Source organism: Eubalaena glacialis, chromosome 1, assembly GCF_028564815.1.
Source record: "Eubalaena glacialis isolate mEubGla1 chromosome 1, mEubGla1.1.hap2.+ XY, whole genome shotgun sequence".
In the NCBI taxonomy this organism is placed as follows: domain Eukaryota; kingdom Metazoa; phylum Chordata; class Mammalia; order Artiodactyla; family Balaenidae; genus Eubalaena; species Eubalaena glacialis.
Window position 1 is genome coordinate 170458608 of NC_083716.1, and position 22470 is coordinate 170481077.

Sequence of the window (22470 nt, forward strand, 5' to 3'; positions counted from 1 at the left end):
CTTTCATGCACGCCATGGCACTTGGACTTAATCTTACCCAAGAAGCACTGGCATTTTCTTTAACTTTGGTTTTTTGGGTTATGCATAAAGTTAATGATTTACTTACTTTTAAAATGTGTTCTTCAGCTTTGGCTTGCTTTTTGGCCGCTCCAACACCTGGTGACGCTGTTAGTCCCAGTATCTGAGGTAAGGGAATCACCGGTTTGTTTTTTTTCTCAAGTCTATTGTTTTTCAACTTCTGGTTCAAATAACGCCTCATGATGTTATTATAGACTGCTTCTTTGTTGGTGTGATGGCATTCATCAATAATGATGAGAGAAAAGTCTTAAAAGAAAATTCAAATGGTTCATTTGTCCATATTGGCAAGGTACAGTATAAAAGTACCTTTAAGCTAGGAAACTGAGCAGCCAAGCATCTTTCACCTTTTAAGGGGAAATGTAACTATCCTAGCCACCTGTATATACAGATGTTTGTGTATATTAATCATGAAACTATCCCTGTTAGACACCATCCCCACTTAATAGATGAGTTTTGGAAAATTTATAGATCTAAAAAGTGTTATGGGATAGACTTCAAACCCTGGCTTATTCCTCAAAACTCTCAGGATTACATTTTTGTTCTTTAAAAAATATTTAATTTTAAGTTGGTGAATTTTATTTTCATTCTATCAAATGAAAAACATTATTTAAAGAGGAATAATTTTACCTTGTTTTAACATTGCATTTAATTATTATGATTATATATACTTCTTTCCCTACCTCTCTCCTACCTTTTCTTCCCATCCCCCACAAAATAGAAAGGATTGTATTTATTCTATGGAGAAGAAGGCATATCTAACAGGATCCACTAATATGTAAAAAGAACTTGTTGGTAATTAAAAATACGGAGTAAATGAAAAGTCCAGTAAGTGTTTGATATAATAATGATATTCATATGCAGAATAAAGTGATCTAATTAAAAACTTATCCAACTTTTTGTTTGCTTCCCTAAGGAAGAAGGGTTTGAATGAAAATTTAAGCAATGGAAGACAATCTAAATCAAAATTATGGAGTGGGAGGTTAGGGTTAGCAGATGTAAGCTTTTACACCTAGAATGGATAAACAACAAGATCCTACTGTACAGCACAGAGAACTATATTCAATATCCTACAATAAACGATAATGGAAAAGAATATAAAAAAGAATGTATTATATATAGAAATGAATCATTTTGCTGTACAGCAGAAATTAATACATTGTAAATCAAGTATACATCAATTAAAAATTGATAAAATATAATAAATCAAAATTAATCAACATTTTAAAAATTATGTAACGAATACAGCCTCTGTTACTACCTTTAGTATTACTAATTCTTTTTACAAAAATAAACATTTCAACGAACCTGACAACTGTACACCATCATCTTTGCCTTCTTCTAAGTTTAAAAGGGAGTTTTCAAGGATTTGAGCTGTACTGATAATAACATCATGAGACTTGACAACTTCTGGAAATGTTATTTTCAATTGGGTATCACCACTTAATCCAGTAACATGATACAATTTCTTCAAAAATGGTTCGAACTCTTTGCGGAAGAGCTGTTCAACTAATGGTACCTTTAAAAATGCCAAAGTTAGAAAGAGAGAAAGAGCATTGTCAAACAAAAGGAGTATTGATCAAAGGCCTACTATGTGTCAAGCATTAACAGAGGTGTTTGCATTATCAGTTAATTAGGTGTAACAACCTATCCATCATTCCATTCATTCACATGTCAATAAGCATTTATTGAATGTCTATTAGGTGTAGACATTGTGTCTGGGACACAAAGATGTTTAAATTATGGTTGACAACTGTCAGGAACTCATTCTAGCTGAGCGCATGGACCAAGAATCAACAAAACAAAACAAATTATCACAACACAATGTGATCATTCTCCCATGGAAACACATAGAAAGTGACAGCGAAATGGAAGAAGCAACTGACCCCTCAAAAGAGGGGGTTAAGGAGGAATTTTAATCTTGTAAACCATGGGTCAGTGAAGAGATAAACTGAAACTAAGGCTGAATAAGAAATAAATTTTGAGATTGTAAAACAGGGTCAAGCTATAAAGGGCTATGAACACCAAGCAGAGTACTTTAAATTTTGTATAACAGTTCATAGGACCCTTATGAATTGTTCTGTAGAGTTATTTTTTGGGAATCAGGCCAGAGGCAACCTGCCTAAGGAATTGGAGGAAGCAGAAAACCAAAGGTGAAGAGGCAAGACATTGCCTAAGGGAAAGGATGGCGGTGAAGGGATGGACTGCTGGACTAGCTTTGGTGGCTGAGAAAGAACAAAATAGCAGGTTCCTTAAAAAATAAAAATTCAGTAACCATATGATTCAGCAATCCCACTCCTAGGCGTATATCTGGAAAAGATGAAAACCCTAATTTGAAAAGACACATGCACCCCAGTGTTCGTAGCAGCATTATTTACAATAGCCAAGACATGGAAGCAACCTAAATGTCCATCAGCAGATGAATGGATAAAAAAGATTTGGCATATATACACAATGGAATATTACTCAGCCATAAAAAAGAATTAAATAATGCCACTTGCAGCAACATGGATGGACCTGGAGATTATCCTACTAAGTGAAGTAAGTCAGACAGAGAAAGACAAATAATGATATGATATCACTTATATGAGGAATCTTAAAAAATGATACAAATGAACTTATTTACAAAATAGAAGTAGATTCACAGACATAGAAAACAAACTTATAGGAGTTCCCTAGTGACCTAGTGGTTAGGATTCCAGCCTTTCACTGCCATGGCCCAGGTTCAATCCCTGCTTGGGGAACTGAGATCCCACAAGCTGCGTGGTGCAGTCAAAAAGAAAAAAAAAAAAGAAAAAAAACCACAAACTTATGATTACCAAAGCGGAAAGGCAGGGGAGGGATAAATTGGGAATTTGGGATTAACAGATACACATTAATATATATAAAATAGATAAATAATAAGGACCTACTGTATAGAACAGGGAACTATGTTCAATATCTTGTAATAACCTATAGTGGAAAAGAATCTGAAAAAGAGTATATATAATATATATATATATAAAATATATATAAATATTATATATAAATATATATATAATATATATATATATAAAACTGAAGCACTGTGTTGTACACCTGAAACACTGTAAGTCAATTATACTTCAATTAAAAAACAAAACAAAAACAAAAACACCAAATCAGTGAAAACGCTTTCAGAGAGGCTGTCCAGTGAGTGCGTTGGCGCTGAGGTGACCCCACCTGATTGGTGACTCACAGTATTTTCACATTCGCTAACAGGTCAAAATGCAAATCTCCGTGAAGACCCTGACCTGCAGGACCATCACCCTGGAGGAGGAACCCAGTGATATCGTGGCGAATATAAGTGAAAGCTAAAATCCAGAATAAGGAAGGCATCCCCCCTGGCCAGCAGAGCTCATCTCTACAGACAAGCAGATGGAAGATGGCCTCACTCCATCTGACTACAACTTCCAGAAAACATTGCCCTTGCACCTGCTCCTCTGTCGGAGGGGTGGCTGTCAATTCTTCAGTCCTTCATTCACAATGCCCAAATGATGGCATTACTCTTCATTCTACCCCAATTTACATTTAGAAATTACCAGCTTCGGTAATAGCTGAACCTGTTCAAAGTGTTAATAAAGGTTTTGTCGCATGTAGAGAAAAAAAGAGCTGACTCTCTGTATGTTGTAGTGCCTGCTGAAGGTGGCTGAGTTGACACCTCAAGGCTACACATCACTAGTCGTTCAGAATAGCTCCTATACTGGGGAAAGGAATAACCAAGCCATCTTGAAGGTCATATCCTAGGAGAATTTGTACAGTGGAAGCCCAGGAGTGTACAGTGTGGCAAATAGAGTTGGCAGGAAGAGTTTCAAGGGCAAACATCAAAGAATGTGCATTATACTCCTCATAATTTAATTACCTGATAATGTGATCAGTGGTTATCTTTCCACTGGTCTGCAAGGTATGCATTATTCTTTTTTTTTTTTTTTTAACTTGAGATGAACTCCACTTATGTGAAAAATAAGGGCTGGCTGATCCTCCTGGCTGGAGAGAACCATGTAGGAAGAACACGTCTTTGTATTATTATTTAGTAGAAATGGTGAGGGCTTCTAAGAGTGAATGTGGAGGGGAGAAGGGGTTAAATGGAATCCATGAATTCCAAGGAAACAAAGTGAATCAATAACCAAGTTTGGTAAGTGAAAGAGCATAACACAGGTAGAAAGAGAAATTTTCAGTTAGTGGTTCCCGCCTACCCACCCGTCTCCAACCCCAAAGTGAAGTCTCTGGTCTACTTGCCACAAAATCAATTCAGAGATTTGGAAAATACAGACTCCTGAGCCCCACCCAAGAACTACTTAATCTAGGGACCGACCATCTCTGGGGACTGAGTCTTGAAGCTTGTGCTTCTTTTTTTTTTTTTTTTAATTAATTAATTAATTTATTTTTGGCTGCATTAGGTCTTCGTTGCTGCGCGTGGGCTTTCTCTAGTTGCGGCGAGCGGGGGCTACTCTTCGTTGCGGTGCGCAGACTTCTCATTGCGGTGGCTTCTCTTGTTGCAGAGCACTGCCTCTAGGTGCGCGGGCTTCAGTAGTTGTGGCTTGCGGGCTCTAGAGCACAGGCTCAGTAGTTGTGGAGCATGGCTTAGTTGCTCCGCGGCATGTGGGCTTTTCCCGGACCAGGACTCGAACCCGTGTCCGCTGCATTGGCAGGTGGATTCTTAACCACTGAGCCACCAGGGAAGCGGAAGTTTGCACTTTTATGAAGCTTCCAATATGACATATAGGTCTTTTTAAAATTTGAGAAGCACAGCTCTTCTCTTTCTTCCGCAAAGTCATTTCCAATTCACTTTTCTAGAACTATTCTTTTCCTTCTACTTATACAAGAAAGAGGAAATAATCTAAGAAGGAAGTCAGCAAAAGAGATTCTGGGGAAGAGAAGGAAAATTAAATTTCGTGGAGATAGCATGCTCCAGAGGAGAGAAAGTGAGCTCTGAAAACAACTGCTCCAGCTACTTGCTTATTGTGTGACCTTGGACAAGGCTCTTAATCATCTCGATTTCCACATTAATAAAGTCAGGAAAATATTAACCTGTGGTGGAATTGTTATGCAAATTAAATGAAATAGACACTGACATATTGCCAGTACTCAGAAAACTTCCCTGGTATTTCACCATCCTTTTATTCTAGCAGTGGAGAATGACAGAAGGGAGGACCAGTTCACTTCAGAAGAAAAGCGTTCAAGTCTCAGCTCTGCTGCTTATTGGCTGGATGACCCCTGACAGGCCAATTAAAGCCTCAAAGCCTCTGTTTCCTGATTGGTAAAATGGAGATAATTATGGTTACTTCAAAGAATAGCTGTGTGGTTTTAATGAGATAATATAAAGTGTAATACAATATTTATTATTATATTAATACATATCTCTCATTTCCTAGACTGTAGTTTCCTTGAGGGCAGGATCTGCATTTGATTTGTCTTTAAATACTCTCATGTTGTTGAATGATTTAAGAATCTCTATACTATGGAGTGGCATAAAAACCTGAGGTTCTGCCCGTAAAGGGTGGGCCGAGATCTTCCAAAGAAGCAGCATCTTCTGGTCTACAGAACAAAAAGACATTGTCACAGGTGGTAGCAGGTGTTGGAAATCCTGAGACTCACTTTGGGTGGTGTTGACTTCCTACTGAAGGACACAGAGAGAGCCAGATGCAAGCCTGACATGGCTAACTGGGAGGCGTGTGGGCCTCTTGGAGCCTTTTCCTGAGGTGTGACAGACTGCCTGCCAAGACTAATCAAACCCAACTGCTACCTACTTCTGCTGCATCATATGGGGCTGCATTATAGCATCTGAAGGAACCTGGGATTTCTCTCTCATGATGTTGAAGCCCTAGATAGGAAATAGAAAGTCTGGGAACACAGGTGGTGTTTTCATTTTTCCCTGCATCTAAAGGCGATAACTTTGGAAAGGATGGAGGGAGATAAAACTAAATGGTGTTAGGAACAGGATTTCTCCTTCCTAGATCAAAGGTTATAATACCTTGCCATTGGGCCAAATACAGAATGCAGGTTATATTGACTTACTGGGCCTGAGATTACCTGACTCAATCAAAAAGAATTAAAGCTGAAATTACTTTAAAATTCAAAGAAATGGAATAATAAACGATTATGACATAGATGGAAGATCTAGTGGAGGGATTTCTAATAATTCTTAGGGAAAAACAACAGGGAAACAGATCAGGAATTAGACCCATGTCCTTAAATGTCTACACAACAATGCAATGAATATGAGTAACCAATGAGGATAATCTAACATTTAAACATGGCTGCAAATGTGCATTTGTAAGTATCACCTCGATCCAATGGGATGAAAGATTCGCAACCAGAATACAGCACTGAGAGGATAAGGAGTTTTACAAAAAGGAAGGTGCGTGAGATGCATACAAAAACATGAGACCTGAAAAGGTCAATCAAGATGAATAATATGAAAAAAATAAATGTAAGTATTTGCACTTACGCTCAAAATTAACTGCACAAAAATAACAAGAGAGGCCTAGTTTAACAGATTTTCAAATGAAAAGGAGCTGAGGGTTCTTAGGTTATAGAAAACTCCAGATGAGTCTGTGGTGCCAGAACTGGTGACAAAGGCAAACCCAGTCACGGACAAAATGTCACATCTCATCTCTCCTATACTCTGCACTAAGACTATATCTATAGTATTTTGTTCTGCCCTAGACACTGTTTTAACAGGGTTTTAGATAATGTCTGGAAAAGTATGAGATCTCAGGATGATGAAAAGTCTGGAAACCATGTTATATGAAGAACGTATAAAGCAACCGGAAGTATTTATCCCAGGAAACTAAGAGAAAAATCACTTTAGAGTCACATGATGCAAGCCTTCCTTCTCTATGTGAAGGGCTGTCATAAGGCAGAAGAATTAAGACTCAGCTTACTCTGTATAATCACAGAGGAACGAACACTAACCAATGAGTGTGTATTCCAGAGAAACAGATTTTGATGAATGCAGGTAGGGCTTTCCAGCAGTGACAGTTGTTCAAAGAATGGATTGAGCTGTCTTGTTAGAAGGAGGACCTCCTTGATATGAGAAGTTACTCAGCAGAGGTGAGAGAACCACTCAGCAATGGATAAAAACTGGATCTCTAAGGCGTCTTTCAACTCTAATAGTCAATGATGCTGTGACCCGATAAGGGAAGAAAAGGAAGGTGATGAATCAAAAATAATTCATAGGTTTTGAGGCTACGTGCTTCGGAGGAGGTAATATAACCAACAGAGAGACAGACAAGTAGGTAAGGAGAGCTCTTTGGGAGAGTAGATGAAGGGAATGAGTTTGAGGAAATGGCAGAATGTTCAAATGCTATCAAGAGCATCAGCTTAAGTGGTTTCAAATCCAATTAACTTTGTTCTCTTCTCTGGACCTGGCACTTAAGACCCTGCTCACTGGTTAAGGAATTCCACTTTATCAGTTATAAAGGTGAGGAGGAAGGGATGGAAGAAAGAACTAATATTTACTGAGTCACTCTTAGGCTTTAGATAGATTATCTAATTTAAACTTCCAACCCTGTATAGGGTAGTATTCTTTTATTCACTTTACAGATGAGGAAACTAAAGTAAGAGAAGTTAGTGATGTGCCCAAGATCAAATTACTGGTAGGTAGAAATTGTATTCACACCTAGATTTCTTTTATTCCAAAAGATAATATCCTTAATAAAGGAAATACATGAAAAGCCCTGGAAAAAAATTCTAACGTATCACCATTACCACACACACACACATACACAAAACCTGTTCTAATAGTGGGCATGTAAGAATAAAGGAGCAGTCTTTAGGCTTGGCATGTACATACAAAGTGCATTTGGAGCTACATGACATAAATCATTAAGATAGTGGATTCTGAGTATGTTTCTTTAGTACTGAAAAGCAGGTTGCAACTAAAACTTTCAGCATAATAGAAATCCAAAAAATAGAGGAAAGTTACATATATAGTCTATCACTATAATTTCTGTAAAGGAGTAAATGAGAATCTAGTTACCATAAGTAATGGGAAAAAAGACTGTTTCTGGTCATGGAAAAGTGTACTCAATTTTACTCCATAAAATGGTAAAGAGTAATATCCCCAATGTGCAAATTTATAAATTAATAAACTCTGATGTATCTGAATAAAGCTCAGATAACTAGATTTTGTTTAAAATGAAGGAGACCCATACCTGTTTATGAAGATAGGCTTCAAAAATCCTAAGATATAAATACTAAAGAAAATCTCAGTTGCATTGAATGATATATGTATATAATTACATATATAAAATATCTGAAAATTATTTATCTATTTAATTTGATATAAATCAACCAAATATTCACTTAATTTTCTCTTCATCTTCAAACCAAATTGCATATATTCTGAATAAAGAGCACTTGCCACTTTTGACTAAGGGTCAGTGGTTAAAGAGACTCTAGAACACAATGTTTAAGCCTAGATTCCAGGGATATTTTGAGGTCATTTATGTTCATATGCAGTGATAAATGAGTACCAGTTCACCTTAAAGAAAATCTGGGTAAAATACTCTTTACACCTCAGTTACAGCTATTTAACTTAATGTTCTGGCTTAAGAGAAAAAAAAAATCGACTTTAACGGCTAATAACTGAGATATTACAAATAGCTGGAAAAGCAAAGATTTAAAATAAATTACCTATTTTGACATTTTTCCTAATTAAACTAAATGTGTGATCCATTGTTACAAATGTCACTATACAAATGCTTCAGAAAAGTAAAATGAAAATAAACCATGTTCTACTTCTGTGCTGTTTGAATACCTTATTGACAAGGACCATAACTTTTCCAAGTTCAGATGCTTTTTTCTTCTTGTCCAAGTGATCCTTGGCAATGTAAGCGGCCACTCTGGTTTTCCCACTCCCTGTAGGGAGGCATATAATGATATTCTTCCCCTCCAAGGCTGGCTGGGCCACTTCCAGTTGGTAAGGCCTGAGATGCATTTCTGGCTCAGGGGATGCTCTCTGTACCGCATTCTCTTCATCTGAAGGAGGTGAAAGGGAAGAAAAATAAGGAAATAGGCAACAAAATAACTAAGGCTAGGAGGCCTGAAACTGAACATAAATACTGTGGCTTAAATTCCCTTTCACGTGTGGTCCAAACCAAAGTTCTATTTTCTGTACCAAATGGGTGTCTGCTCTCTGCATCTGCAGGATACAACCCAAGCACTATGGAAGTGGCCTGGGGAGATGGGGTTACAGAGGGAATGAATTAACAGGATGGAGGGGGCAACACAGAAGAGTCTTTTCACAGAGTGGGCAAAGCCAAGTGGAAATGACTGTGGTGCAGACTTGGCAGTTTATGGTTCTTAATGCATCAGACTTGCCATTTCTCTGTGGAACCATTCTGCCCCACTTTTTACTCTTAGCCTTTCCACCAACAGATCAAGAGGAACTGGGAAAGTAGGACTCATTAGTCCTCCTTGTTCTGTATTTCCCCTCACTTTTTATTGCAAAGAAATATTAGAGCTGATGCTACTTTCCTTCATTTGAAAAACTTTACCTGACAAACCAAATACCAAAGAGCACTTCTATCTAACTATCTATCTATCTATCATCTATCTCAAATATCTAAAAATGGTTCCCCCCAAATCCCATTTTTGCCATTTAAGACAACCAGATTAAACAGAAGCAATATTTAGGGAAAAGGAAAATCTCCCGTGCTAGCCTTTAATTTTTATGTTTTCACTGAAAGATGAAAAACGATTTTGATGGTTTTAACTGAATTGTAACTAATTTTGCCATTTGGTTTTGAATGTGATTTTTATCACTTCTTTATAGGTATGTCTCCACGTATTCATATTTTCCTGAAACTCAAAGTACAATATATTAAAAATATTTCCAATTAACATAGATTTCTAAATTTAAAATACTGATAAAATAAGTACTAACATACATTAATTTTATAAACATTAGAATCAAATCATTATAATATATCTTGGTTTAAATATATTTTGTTTAGAAGTGACCATATTTATCTAATTAGTCAGAGGAAAAGATCTAAAAATGTATAACTTACCATGCGGAATGCAGTAAAATAAATATTACATCAATTTAAAAGCCCATCTTATGCTTTATGTAATTACAGAAAAAATGAAATGACAGCACTTATCAGTATTTCATTACACGTGAAGTAAGCGTTCTTTCTCTTATCAATGATTGCAATAAAACTAAACTAACATAATCCCATTAACTTCAAAAAAGTTGCTGATTGTTCCATTTCAGGAACTGGATGATTCTATTTAACTGGGTTTTAACTTGTTGTTATAGCACTATCTGAACAGGTAGGAAAATTCACACCAAATACCACTTAGTAAGGGTCATCTACTAACCTGGCAGGAAATTTGCCTTCTGTATGGCTGAGTAAACACATATGCAATACATTTACATTATCATTGGCTCATCTGCTGATTCATTTACTATGACTGTCAGGAAAAACTCATTCAAGATCACCAGCTTTTAAAAACATACATTGACAAGTTTTCTTTCCATGCTTGTTTTGAACTCTATAGCAATTATAATTCATCTTTATTATATTTATGTAATATTCAAGTTGATTTGAGAATATCATTATTTCTCTAAGTGGCTTTTATAGATTATCAAAATTCTAATATTCCACCTATATTTTGAGCATTTGCCACCTAACTTTTCCAAAAGAGCCAGAATGTTTGCAAAGGAAGATGTATTTTAAATTGTGTTTTAACACCAAGATCCAGGAATTTACTTTTGCTAAATTGCCATTTGAGGTAGGAAATTTATTAAAAGATATCAGCAAATTCTCTCTGTTTAATTTCACTCTAGGTACATTTTTTCAAAGATTTAAGAAAATAATAAAATTCAGCTCCCCTCAAAATAGTTGCATGTACTTTTTTAAAAATCACTTTCCCCTTTTGTTTTTCATGCTTACTACTACATCCTCGGGTAACAAAAATTAAAAAGAGAAACTGAGACCAATTTTCTAAGTCTCTTTTCCAGGAATCTAAAATGAAGTCAAATGAGTAAGACATCAATATCACTCATGTATATTAGATATTTGTTGTACTAATACGCTTAAGAAGAGTTAAGAGCTATCATGTTCAAAATTTAATTCTTGAACCAAATGCATGATGTTTACTGTTACTTATCTAGTCATGTACCACTAATTCATTCCGAAGTAAACATTTACTGGGTGCCTACTAAATGCCAGGCACTCCCAAGAACACAGTCCTTATTTACAAGGACTTCAGAGGCTAGGGCACTCCACTACTGCCACTGAAAATATCTGGCTAGTGGACAGCTCAATATCTTCCATATTTTTTTGAGTCAAGTCCAGGAAACTTGATGGGTGCCCCCAAGTTTAAAAGAGAGGCACAGAGTGAATATGGAAAAATTAGAGCTGGATTCATTGTGAGGATAGCATCCAAAGAAAAAGAGCTGGGTGAGTGCTAAATATTCAGCCTGATTCTTGCCTTATCACATCCTCTGACATAGGGATGGAAGAATGTATCCACATAAGCAACGAAAAGAGAATTTTCTCTTCTCTGCCACCAGAAGGAGAGAATTGGGCTGGTATCAAGGAGCCAGGAGCCAATTTCCTTTATAAAAAAAAAATGTTTGGGTTTTGTTTGTTTGTTGTTTTTGGCTCTCTTTGAAAAGCAAAATCAATTAAATGCAACAACGAAAATGGTATTTAAAATATGCACAGGCTTTGAATAACATTGTGCCCATCCTCTATGACAAATATTAATCAAAGACCTTAAAATTATACTATACCATACAAATGGTCAAAAAATGAAATCAAATAGGGCTTAAATAATAACATTCTACTGGAACTACACCATGTGGCAAATTTCATTCTCACATTGATTTTGACAGCTGAGTTATTCTTGGAGAGAAAAGGTCTGTCACTGCATGTGTTTGAAATCGACAAAGTATTCCTTTACCTATAGTATGTAACCTCAGAAAAATACACCATCCCAGCTGGACAAATATTAACAGATATTACCTCGAAATAGTAAGGAAATACTTTCTATATATCAGGCCAATGTGCATTGCCAAAAATATTGCCACTTTGAGAGAAACAGTATATCTCTCTGAGAATGAGAAACAGGAAAACAAAAAAGCCTCCCATAGTATAATTAGAATATTTAAACTTTAAAAGTGCCACTAATTATGCTTTACCAGGGCATAATAATATTTCTAAGAAGGAACATAATGTCACGTCCATGATCCTTATGGCCCATCATGTAACCTTTGAAGGTGAACAAAGGGCATGTGGAATAGGGTCCCTTTGATGTCAACCTCAGAAGTTAAAACATAATCCCAAACACTGTAATGCTTTCAGTGATTCAATATGTGTTTAACAATTCGCAGTTCACATAAACCTGTTTTTGAGTTGATTTCCACTTCAGCCTATATCATGCACCTGAGGGAAAGGAATTTCAGAATTTTATAATTTCAGAATTTTGCTACCCACTATGCAATTTTATACCCACTAGTCTTTGTTCCTAAACACTGACCATCCAGAGCTTCAGTGAGTGCCCTTTAAAAATGTGTTTGTCTTCAAATGTATTTGCCTTTGAAAATGTATTTGCTTTTTAAAAGTAGGTTGCATTCAGATTTATCATGTCTTTCATGCCACATTGAAGACTGAAAATCAGTAAATAGTTACATTTGCTAACAGCTCTAAACTGACAAAATGCCCGGCACATAGAGAATATCCATTAAATATTTATTAAACGAATGAATATTGTTGAAAAGCCCTTACTTAGACAAACAAAAATTAGGATGAGGCCCAGAAGCTTAAAGCAACCATAAAGATGTTAAATATTAGCTAAAGTATATTTTGAGTTCTAGCATCAATAGCATTTAATAAAAATGTTAAATACTAAATTTAACAGTTGTATAACAAGCATAGAAAAAACAAATACAATCCACAGAAATATGCACATGGCAAAAACTTAATAAACACTGACTAAATTGAACAGAAAATTAATTAACCCTTTTTAATTAACATTAAAGTTATGACTGACATTTGGTGAATTGTGTTTCCTCAGACCAACTTGTTCTAAGAGATTCAGGGGTGTTACTAAGAGAAAAGGGCATTTAAATATAAGAGGTGGTACATTCCAATTGGGAAAGCTTTTAGGGCAGATGGCCATCTTTATGTAAACTGTTTTGCCCCTTTAGGCCTATTGTAGATGTAAATTTCTAGAATCCTTCTGACAATGCAGGATAATCTAAAGTGCACAATATTTTCTCCGTGTTTTCTACAACTCAATCACAGAACGAATGAAGAATGAAGTAATTTGTTCTTAATTTGCCGTTTTGCTGCTGCCTCTTAGCTGGCCACATTGCAAAACATTGTTTTTTGTTTGTGCTAATTTGTTAAGTTTAATTATAAAATATTTCAAACATATAGCCAAATGTTAGAAAGTTGTGTAACAGATATCCAAGGACCCATCATCCATTCTTAAAAGATGTTAACATTTTACCTCAGTAATAATAATGGAAGTACACATTCAAAGAACAGAAAGAAGAGATTTGAAATCGATCAGACTGACAAAAGTTAGGGAGTCTGATAACAGGAAGTCTTGCTAAAGTGTGGGGATTGGGAAGAGGCACTCTTATTTATTGCTGGTGGGATATTCAACTGATATGAAGAACAATTTGGGAAATACCTAGTAAATTTCTCACTTAGTGATGAAAATATTTTGCAAACTCAATTAAAGAGGTGTTTATACAAATTGAAATTCTTTTAACTATAGGTGTAAATTCTAGCTCTTATTTCAAGAAGGACTCATTATATGCCATTAACTACAGTCATACTCATCTTATTGATAGTATTTTTTATTTATAATGTATTTTAATTTTAAAAAATTAGGGGTTGGAAAAAAATGTACAAAATTGAGTACATAATTTGAAAGCAGTCAGATTAACTGAAACAGATCACATAAATAACATAGATTACATGATTCTATGGAACGTGGCATATGCCAGACCAAAAAGCTATGTGCTGGATCAAAATTAGAGAGCTTGATTCTAAGACTTTTGTAAGTTGTACTTTTAAAGAAAGTGAATGGCAAAGTTCCAAAACTACTTCAACTGTAGAAAAGAATTGCTTTCATTGCATAAATACATTAGGGAGGGTATGAACAGCCCCCATGCTTTCCACTATATGGTGTCTTATTTCACACTTTTTAAGGTTTACACAACAGTTAGGCAGTACCTGAATCACTTCCCATGGTGCCTGAATCACTGCCCATGTTGCTGTTATGTCCAAGACTTTCATCTAAGCAGCTGACACTTCCTTCTGCCAAACTTGTGTCTGATTCTGCAAAGGAAAACATTTTAAAATATTTTAAAAATATTTCTGAGAATAAACGTATTTTAACTGCACACCTCTACAGCACACAGTGCATACAGTTCAATGCAAGAGGAGAAGGCACACCCAGACGACTACGAATAAAAGGTAAGAGTTTCTGGCAAGCGACGTTTAAAAACTCCACGATAGATGAGCAGCTGTCGGGGACTGAATCAAATACATATATCTACCTACTTAAAGTACCATTCATCCAATATGAGAGGTCATGCAAATTTGTAAGGGTTTATGACTTTTGTCGTCCCCCTATGTGTAAATTTTGTCCAAAAAAAGAAGATCTAGGCCTGACAATGTCATTTAAACAAAAGTACTATATAGAAACCATTGAGTCATTTTCATGTAAAACGGTAGAGAATTAATAAATTATAGAAAAAATTAATGAAGTACATGGTTCTACTGATAGGTTATGAAAATAGCAGTTGAGTGATACACATAACTTTAAAATCTCACAAAGAATTTACTCAGGAAGAATGTCATGAAAGCCTGGCATTGCAGTGGCTCTAGGAGCTTACGTGAAGTTGGAAATAATTCTTTTTCTTTACTGTACTTAAACTAAGCTTCCATCAAAGAATTACAATTAATATGAGGGGCAAGGGTACATCTTTCACTTATTAATCCTGATTTTTTCTTTTCAGTACTCAGTATCAATTCCTTTTGAAAACCTTCCTTCCCTCAAGGGAAAACTTCCCTCCTTACAGTTTATTTCCAAGGATTTATGCAATCCCACCCGCAAGGATCAGAACTATTGCTAAACTGGTAAAAATAAATGAAAGATGGTTACAGATGTTGGTTTTGGAATTAGAAAGACTTGTGAAATTTGCTGTTGGCAATGCTGTGAGCCTAACTTCCTTCCCCTTATTTAAAATGGGGCCAGTAGAGGCACAAGCTATTATAAAATAGCTTATTACAAAATAAGCTACGGGATATATTGTACAACACAGGGGATATAGCCAATAATTTACAATAACTATAAACAGAGTATAACCTTTAAAAATTGTGTACTCCTGTAACCTATATAAATATTGTGCATCAACTATACTTCAATAAAATAAATATAAATGAATAAAATAAAAAATAAAATGGAGCTAGCACAATTTATCTCACAGGATTTGACAACCATGGAGTAGTATTAGGTACAACAAGCTCTTTGCACTTTAATTGCTGGTGATTGGAAAACGAAATAAAATTCAAGTAGTTGGTGGATTACTAGGGCAAGATGTCATTCAAAAATCTCTTGGGAATTCCCTGGCTGTCCAGTGGTTAGGACTCCGTGCTTTCACTGTCGGGGCCTGGGTTCAATCCCTGGTTGGGGAACTAAGATCCTGCAAGCCATGCGGTGTGGCTTAAATAAATAAATAAATAAATAAAATATCTTTACAATTAATAATATTTCATAATATTTATACGTGTTAGATAATTATTATTTTATGCTAAAGCTTCCAAATGCACTAAATAAATTATATTAAAGAAGGCTTAAGCTATGTAAAACTAGTCTGGGTGTCACATATTTAAACTGGAAATAGAAATGGGTGCAAAACAGACAGATAGTATGTTATCAATAAAATGTCTCTGGAAAGGGACAACATACAACTCCTTAAAACTACAAGTATCTTCTTTTTCTTTAACTGGTTATTTCTTTTTTTAAGTCAGGTATGTTGAGGTATAACTTCCATACTGTAAAACATCACTTTTTTTAGGTGGACAGTTTGATGAGTTGACAAATGTATAGTTTTGTAACCACCATCACAATCAAGATTTTTCCATCACCTCAAAATCCCCTCAAGCCCCTTTGCTGGACTGCCCTCCTGCGGTCCCCTGACAATCACTGATTTGGTTTCTGTTCCTAGAGTTTTGCCTTTTCCAGAATGTCATATTAATGAGTTCAGGCAATATGTAGCCTTTATGTTTGGCTTTGTTAACTTAGCATAAAACATTCAAGATGCATTCACGCTGCTGTTTATATCAGTAATTTGTTCCTTTTTATTGTGGACTACTATTCCATTGAGCATCTGTGACGTGTGTCTGTGACATCTCCCTTCCAACTGGGATAAGCCCATTTAGCTTGGGAAATATAATGGAATTACAGTCAATGCCAATTAAATATGTAAGATAGCTTTCTTAAAAGTTAAAAGAAAGCTTATAAGAAATTTGTAAAAAAAAAAAATTGTCAATGGACTTACATACTGTTTAAGTATGTTAGCACAACACAAATATACTCATGTGAAAATACTGTGCTTATCAGTTGTCGTAGATTAGCTTTGAAACTCAGATTTGAGGAATCCCTTATGATCACATGGGAAAGCCTGTATATCTCACTGAGAGATTTTAAATATGGCACTTTGCAATTCCCAGAGGTATGCCTTGTTAGGAACTCAGAGGCGAGTGTGGGATAGAACTGTCAAGTAGGAGAGCGTTTTGGGCAGATGTACTGATGAAAAGAGAATATGAGTTGTAAGGAAAAGGCAAGGTGTAAAATGAGATGGGGAAAATGTCACTGCAAGGATAATTCTAGATCTAGAAAGAGAGACCAAGATTTTTAAGGCAAAAAAAGTGAATTTTGACATGCTTTTCACTTGTTTTAAATGTGGTATTGAGAACTGAAGACAATGCCAAAAACATTGAAAAACACTAACAAATATTATCTAAAACTGAACACTGTATCTTTAAGTTTTCCACTAAGTATAATCCAGATGGAAATTATACTTGATTTTCATTTCATTTTCTAATCACTAGCAGTTAAACCACTATCTTAGACCTCCTCTCTGTATATGTAAAGTCAGGATTTTCCCCAAGCTTTGTTCCAACATACATAAGGTTTGGGAGAGCTGCTTAATGCAATGTGCATGAATAATTTATGAATATTAAAGAAAGTTACTACCAAAAGAGGGTATTATTAATTAAGTTCATTATCTGGATTATTTTGATTTAGCAAACAAATCTGCAATGTGTCAGAGGACACTGAGCTCAGTGCTTTCACAGATGTAATGTAAGTGATATTTTAAGCTCTCAACATCCTATGTGGTAGATACCTATTATCACCTCAGTTTCATAGGTGAGAAACCAAGTCTCAGAGAGGTTAAATGATTTATCCAGATCACACAGCTAGAATGGAGCAGAGCTGGGAGTCTCATTTTCTGAATCCAAGTCTAACATTCCAGTGCTTTTTTTTTTTTCTAAGCAACTTAATAAAGTTTATTTTCAAAGTAATAAATGAAAATTTTTCATGGTTAAGATGAGCAACTCCAGTTTTTCTCTTCCTGTGACTTCTGAGGTTTGTTTTTTTAATGATGTTTATTGGAGTATAATTGCTTCACAATACTGTGTTAGTTTATGTTGCACAATAAAGCGAATCAGCCATACGCATACACATGTCCCCATATGCCCTCCCTCTTGAGCCTCCCTCCCATCCTCCCTATCCCACCCCTCTAGGTCATTGCAAAGCACAGAGCCGATCTCCCTGTGCTATGCTGTTGCTTCCCACCAGCCAACTATGTTACATTCGGTAGTGTATATATGTCGATGCTACTCTCACTTTGCCCCAGCTTCACCCTCCCACCACACGTCATCAAGTCCATTCTCTATGCCTACCTCTTTATTTCTGCCCTGCGACTACAGGCCAAAAGGCACATGAAAAGATGCTCAACATCACTAATCATTAGAGAAACGCAAATCAAAACTACAATGAGGTATCACCTCACGCCAGTCAGAATGGCCATTATCAAAAAACCTAGAAACAATAAATGCTGGAAAGGGTGTGGTGAAAAGGAAACCCTCCTGCACTGTTGGTGGGAATGTAAGTTGATACAACCACTATGGAAAGCAGTATGGAGTTTCCTTAAAAAACTAAAACTAGAACTACCATACGACCCAGCAATCCCACTACTGGGCCTATACCCTGAGAAAACCATAATTCAAAAAGAGTCATGTACCACAATGTTCATTGCAGCACTATTTACAATAGCCAGGACATGGAAGCAACCTAAATGTCCATCAACCGATGAATGGATAAAGAAGATGTGGCACATATATACAATGGAATAGTACTTAGCCATAAAAAGAAATGAAATTCCAGTGCTTTTTGCCCAATGCCTAGCATGGCTGATGATCATTGTAAAGCTTTGTAAGCAAGCAAACAGTACTGTATCCATAGTGTTAAGTGAAATGAAAGTTGTTTTTTTTTTAAGTTTTCATTGTAATGTCAAGTTTTCTATCAATCTTGAAGTAGCTTATCTTTCCAGGAAAAAAGTTAGAGATTATTTTATTTTGCTAACTAACATCTCTGATTTCACCCACAAACTTTCATTTACTTTACTTTTAAACATCCACACTGTTTTTTTAAATTTTTATTTTATATTGGAGTATAGTTGATTAAACATCCGCACTAAGTTTTAAACTTTTTCTGCACACAAATAAAAGAAGAGCATTTCTATCCTTCTTAAAAATTAAAATTAAAATTAATTTAAATTAATTGCAATAATTCGGCTAGAGATCATTATGAAAATGAAAGTGAGCATATAGAGGTCTATTTCTTTGTCATTTTAAGGATATATAAATCTCCAGTTTCTCAACACAAAAATAATTTTGCTTCCTTTGCAGCAAATTCTTATGCATTTGATATATTTTTTTGATTTCATAGAAATAGAAGTACTAAAGGAAATAACTCTAATAATTAAAGAAAATATATTGTCTCTCCCGTAACATTGAGAATGCCTTTCCCAGAGATTTTCTTCCTGCATTCACCTAAAGAAATCATGTTACACACACACACACACACACACACCCCAAAAAGCCAGATCAAAAAAGTGTTATGTGATGACAAAATTAAACCAACCTATTGCGTTTATAAGTCAAGAATTCCTACAATTGATTATATAGGATTATCATGTTTCATTCTTTGTATCAATATTTTTCACAGTATCAATCTGGACTTATGTCCTAATGAATAGTCATGTGTCTATGATTTTAAAATAGATCAGATAAATAGTCAATTGGAGACTGGGTGTTCCCATGAAAAGAACACGTGCTGTGGAGTCAAACAGATCAGTCTCCAGATCTGAGCTCAGCCACTGCTAACAAGTGACTTAATCTTTAAAAATTTTTAAAATATAGATACTAGTTTCTACTTTCTCCTTTACCGTGAGAATGATTCTGTTAGATCAAGGAAATAAATCTTTAAGAGAAACAAATTTTAAATTCTCATGAAGTTGCTGTTTAAATGAGCTTTGAATATTAGAGTTAGATTACATAATAAGTTTAGTTAACTTTTAGATAGGTGTCATTTCCTCTAGGAAAAATATCTAAGCTAGCTATGAAACAGATTAGAAAACACTGGTGATTTCTGTTAAAGAAAAGCAGTTATTCCTATCAAAATCTATTGGAATGAAGAAAAACAATACTCATCCAGTTAAAAGATAGGATTTCTAGAATAATTTTGTAAACAACACAATACAGAACAGCTTTGCTTACAATAATAGTGTCTAAGACCAGTCCATAAGCCATGGAAAAAAACTGCCTCATTTTATAATCACATCTTGAATAGTTTACTAATATGGCAGAAATATTAACTTGAATCTGAGAAATTTTATATTTAACATCTTCTGGAACTTTAAATACTTTAAAATATTTTTAAACCATTTAGAAGCCAAAGAAAATTGAAATTAAAAAATTTCAATTGAAAAAAACCTCTTCCTTGAAAGCCTTTTTAGATCTATTCCAATGTAAAGTCTGCCCTCTGCTGGAGAAATGCTATTATAACAATTAGTTGATAAGTATATTGTTTATTCAGCCCAAGAACTGAGTGAGTTTCATTAGATAAGATACAAATTGGTTCTTCTACCCCTACCAGGCAGTGTCCCTCCTATTTTCAGCCTAAGATGCATGTCTAACTCCACAAAAGATTTCTCCTCTTACCCCTCGCCTCAGGCTGTCAGTCTCTTTGCTGGAAAATCGTTTTGCATTACATTAGGAAGGGGGCCAAGCCTCTGTGCTACTGAGAAAGAAGGGCACCAACAGATCCATTCTCCTGAGAGGTAGTGCTTACAGGGTCTGCAAATAGTCTACTTTCACTTGCCAGATAATGGTATATTTATTCTAGTTCTGACCTCGTGACGCACATCAGCTTCACTTCTTCAACTATCCCCACCTTCCCTCCAGTTGCATAATTCCCACAGTCTGGAACAGCAAAGACCACCCCTAAAGCTTCAAACACGTGTGCACGTATGGGCACATACACAGACTCATGAGCTTCTTAAGTGTGCTTACTGCCATACTAATAATACCTAATTCCTTTTCTTTTGAAATAATCTTTTTTGAGAGGAGATAGAGGACTTTTATTTTCAGCTCTATGTATATGGATTTGTGTGTGTGCGCACACATACACACACACACACATACACGCTAACATTTTGGTCTGTCAGACTCTGCTCTCTGTGCCAGGGAACATGTGTTCCCGCAGAATGGAGAAAAGCCACCTCCACCCACCTTGCATATTATCTCCTGGATCCAAGCTTCTAGGAAATGAGTTCCCCAAAGAGAAAAAAAAAAAAATCTCCTGGAGCCACAGGCCCACATGGCTGTCCATGGAGCTCCTCTGTTCCTGTTTATAGAATTCACACTGCTGAAATGTTTCAGCCAGAATTAAATTGGAATTGTGTATATTGATGTTGGCTGAAATTGTATCATCTATGCCCTTTAGCCTTTGGACTTAGGTATCAAAGGGAAAGATGATGACTCAAGTACAGGGTTGTGGGGATAACCATACCCACTAGAGTGACCCATTCATTCATTGCTAGTCAGCAGCAGAGGCAAAAAGTCCAAGAGCAGAGTCAGTTAAGAGTGATAAGCCTGATGACCACATGGGAAGTAAGTCTTGGCAATCCAAGGTGGCAAGATAGAAGATGATGAACTGGAAACCGCTTTGGCTGGTAGGCACCCTTAAGGAAGAGCTATTCAAGTTAAGTAGACCTGAGGAAAGTATGGGGAGAGATTTGTTTAAAGGTATCCTGGTAAATATTCAATAGCAGCTCTCGGGGAGAAAAAAAAGCAACAATTTTAAAGTGTTTGCCAATATTGATGGTATTCATATTCCCACCATGGCTGATTTCAAGCTACCAGCGTGACGTCACCAAGTGGAACTGGGAAGAGACATGCACACTGGGCTCCTGCAAGCTGGAAGGAGCCCATTCCAGCAACCTGATGGATACATCCCTCTAACTAAGGACTTTCCCACAAACACCATCTGAAATAATCACACATGCTTTGGGCTAATATTCCATAATTGTCCAAACAACGAATGATAAACATTTAAGAGTATTGTTTTGCCTTAGGACAAGGCTTTGTAAAAATCATAGTAAGAGAAACCCACTAATTCTCATTGATCCTAGAAGTCTTATCTCCAACCACCCTCCTCCATAAATGTTCCCCTCTAATCCAACTGTTCCCCTACCCACATTTTTTATAAAACTTTGCTATGTTTATTAAAACTGGATTTTGATGTGTTTATTATAGCTGGATGAATTTTTTGTAGATTTTCTTTTCTAGCATTTTAGTTTTGCAGCAAAATTGAGTGGAAGGTAGAGAGATTACCCATATCCCCCCACTCCCACATAGGGATAGCCTCCTCCATTATCAATATCCCCCCAACACACACACACACACACACACACACACACACACCACATTTTGAACTTTCCTATACCTGCACTTTTGCTCATGGTGTCCATGTAACGGGAAGTGTTGGCTACCACTTCTGTTTACAGTTCCAACACAGGACCTTCAAGGTGCAGATGAACTGCCTCACATTCTTCCTCTCTGGTAAGCTTCCTCTAAGTCTTCCTTCTTTCACCAGGCTTCTCCCCTCATCCTTTAATACTTTCTCTTTTGCTAGAGATAGACTACTGTCTCTCTTTGGGGACATGAAACTTGTTTTCTTGAACGGGATTATAAACTCTCTGAGGGTGAGGACAATACCCCAGTGCTTGGTTTTCTCAATAATATGACCTGACCAACTCATTCTCAG

The 22470-nt window shown here is 36.0% G+C and overlaps 1 protein-coding gene across 2 annotated transcripts in view; it reads right to left on the reverse strand.

Moving 5' to 3' along the window:
- IFIH1 (interferon induced with helicase C domain 1) overlaps window positions 1-22470 on the reverse strand; it is an 84905-nt gene that overhangs the window by 43578 nt on the left and 18857 nt on the right. For both annotated transcript variants that reach the window (XM_061200756.1, XM_061200747.1), the window contains exons 4-7: window positions 14301-14405; window positions 8858-9078; window positions 1384-1594; window positions 107-324 (exon numbers count right to left, since the gene is read on the reverse strand). In XM_061200756.1, coding sequence (XP_061056739.1) covers window positions 107-324; window positions 1384-1594; window positions 8858-9078; window positions 14301-14405 — 755 coding nt within the window. The remainder of the gene's footprint in view (window positions 1-106; window positions 325-1383; window positions 1595-8857; window positions 9079-14300; window positions 14406-22470) is intronic.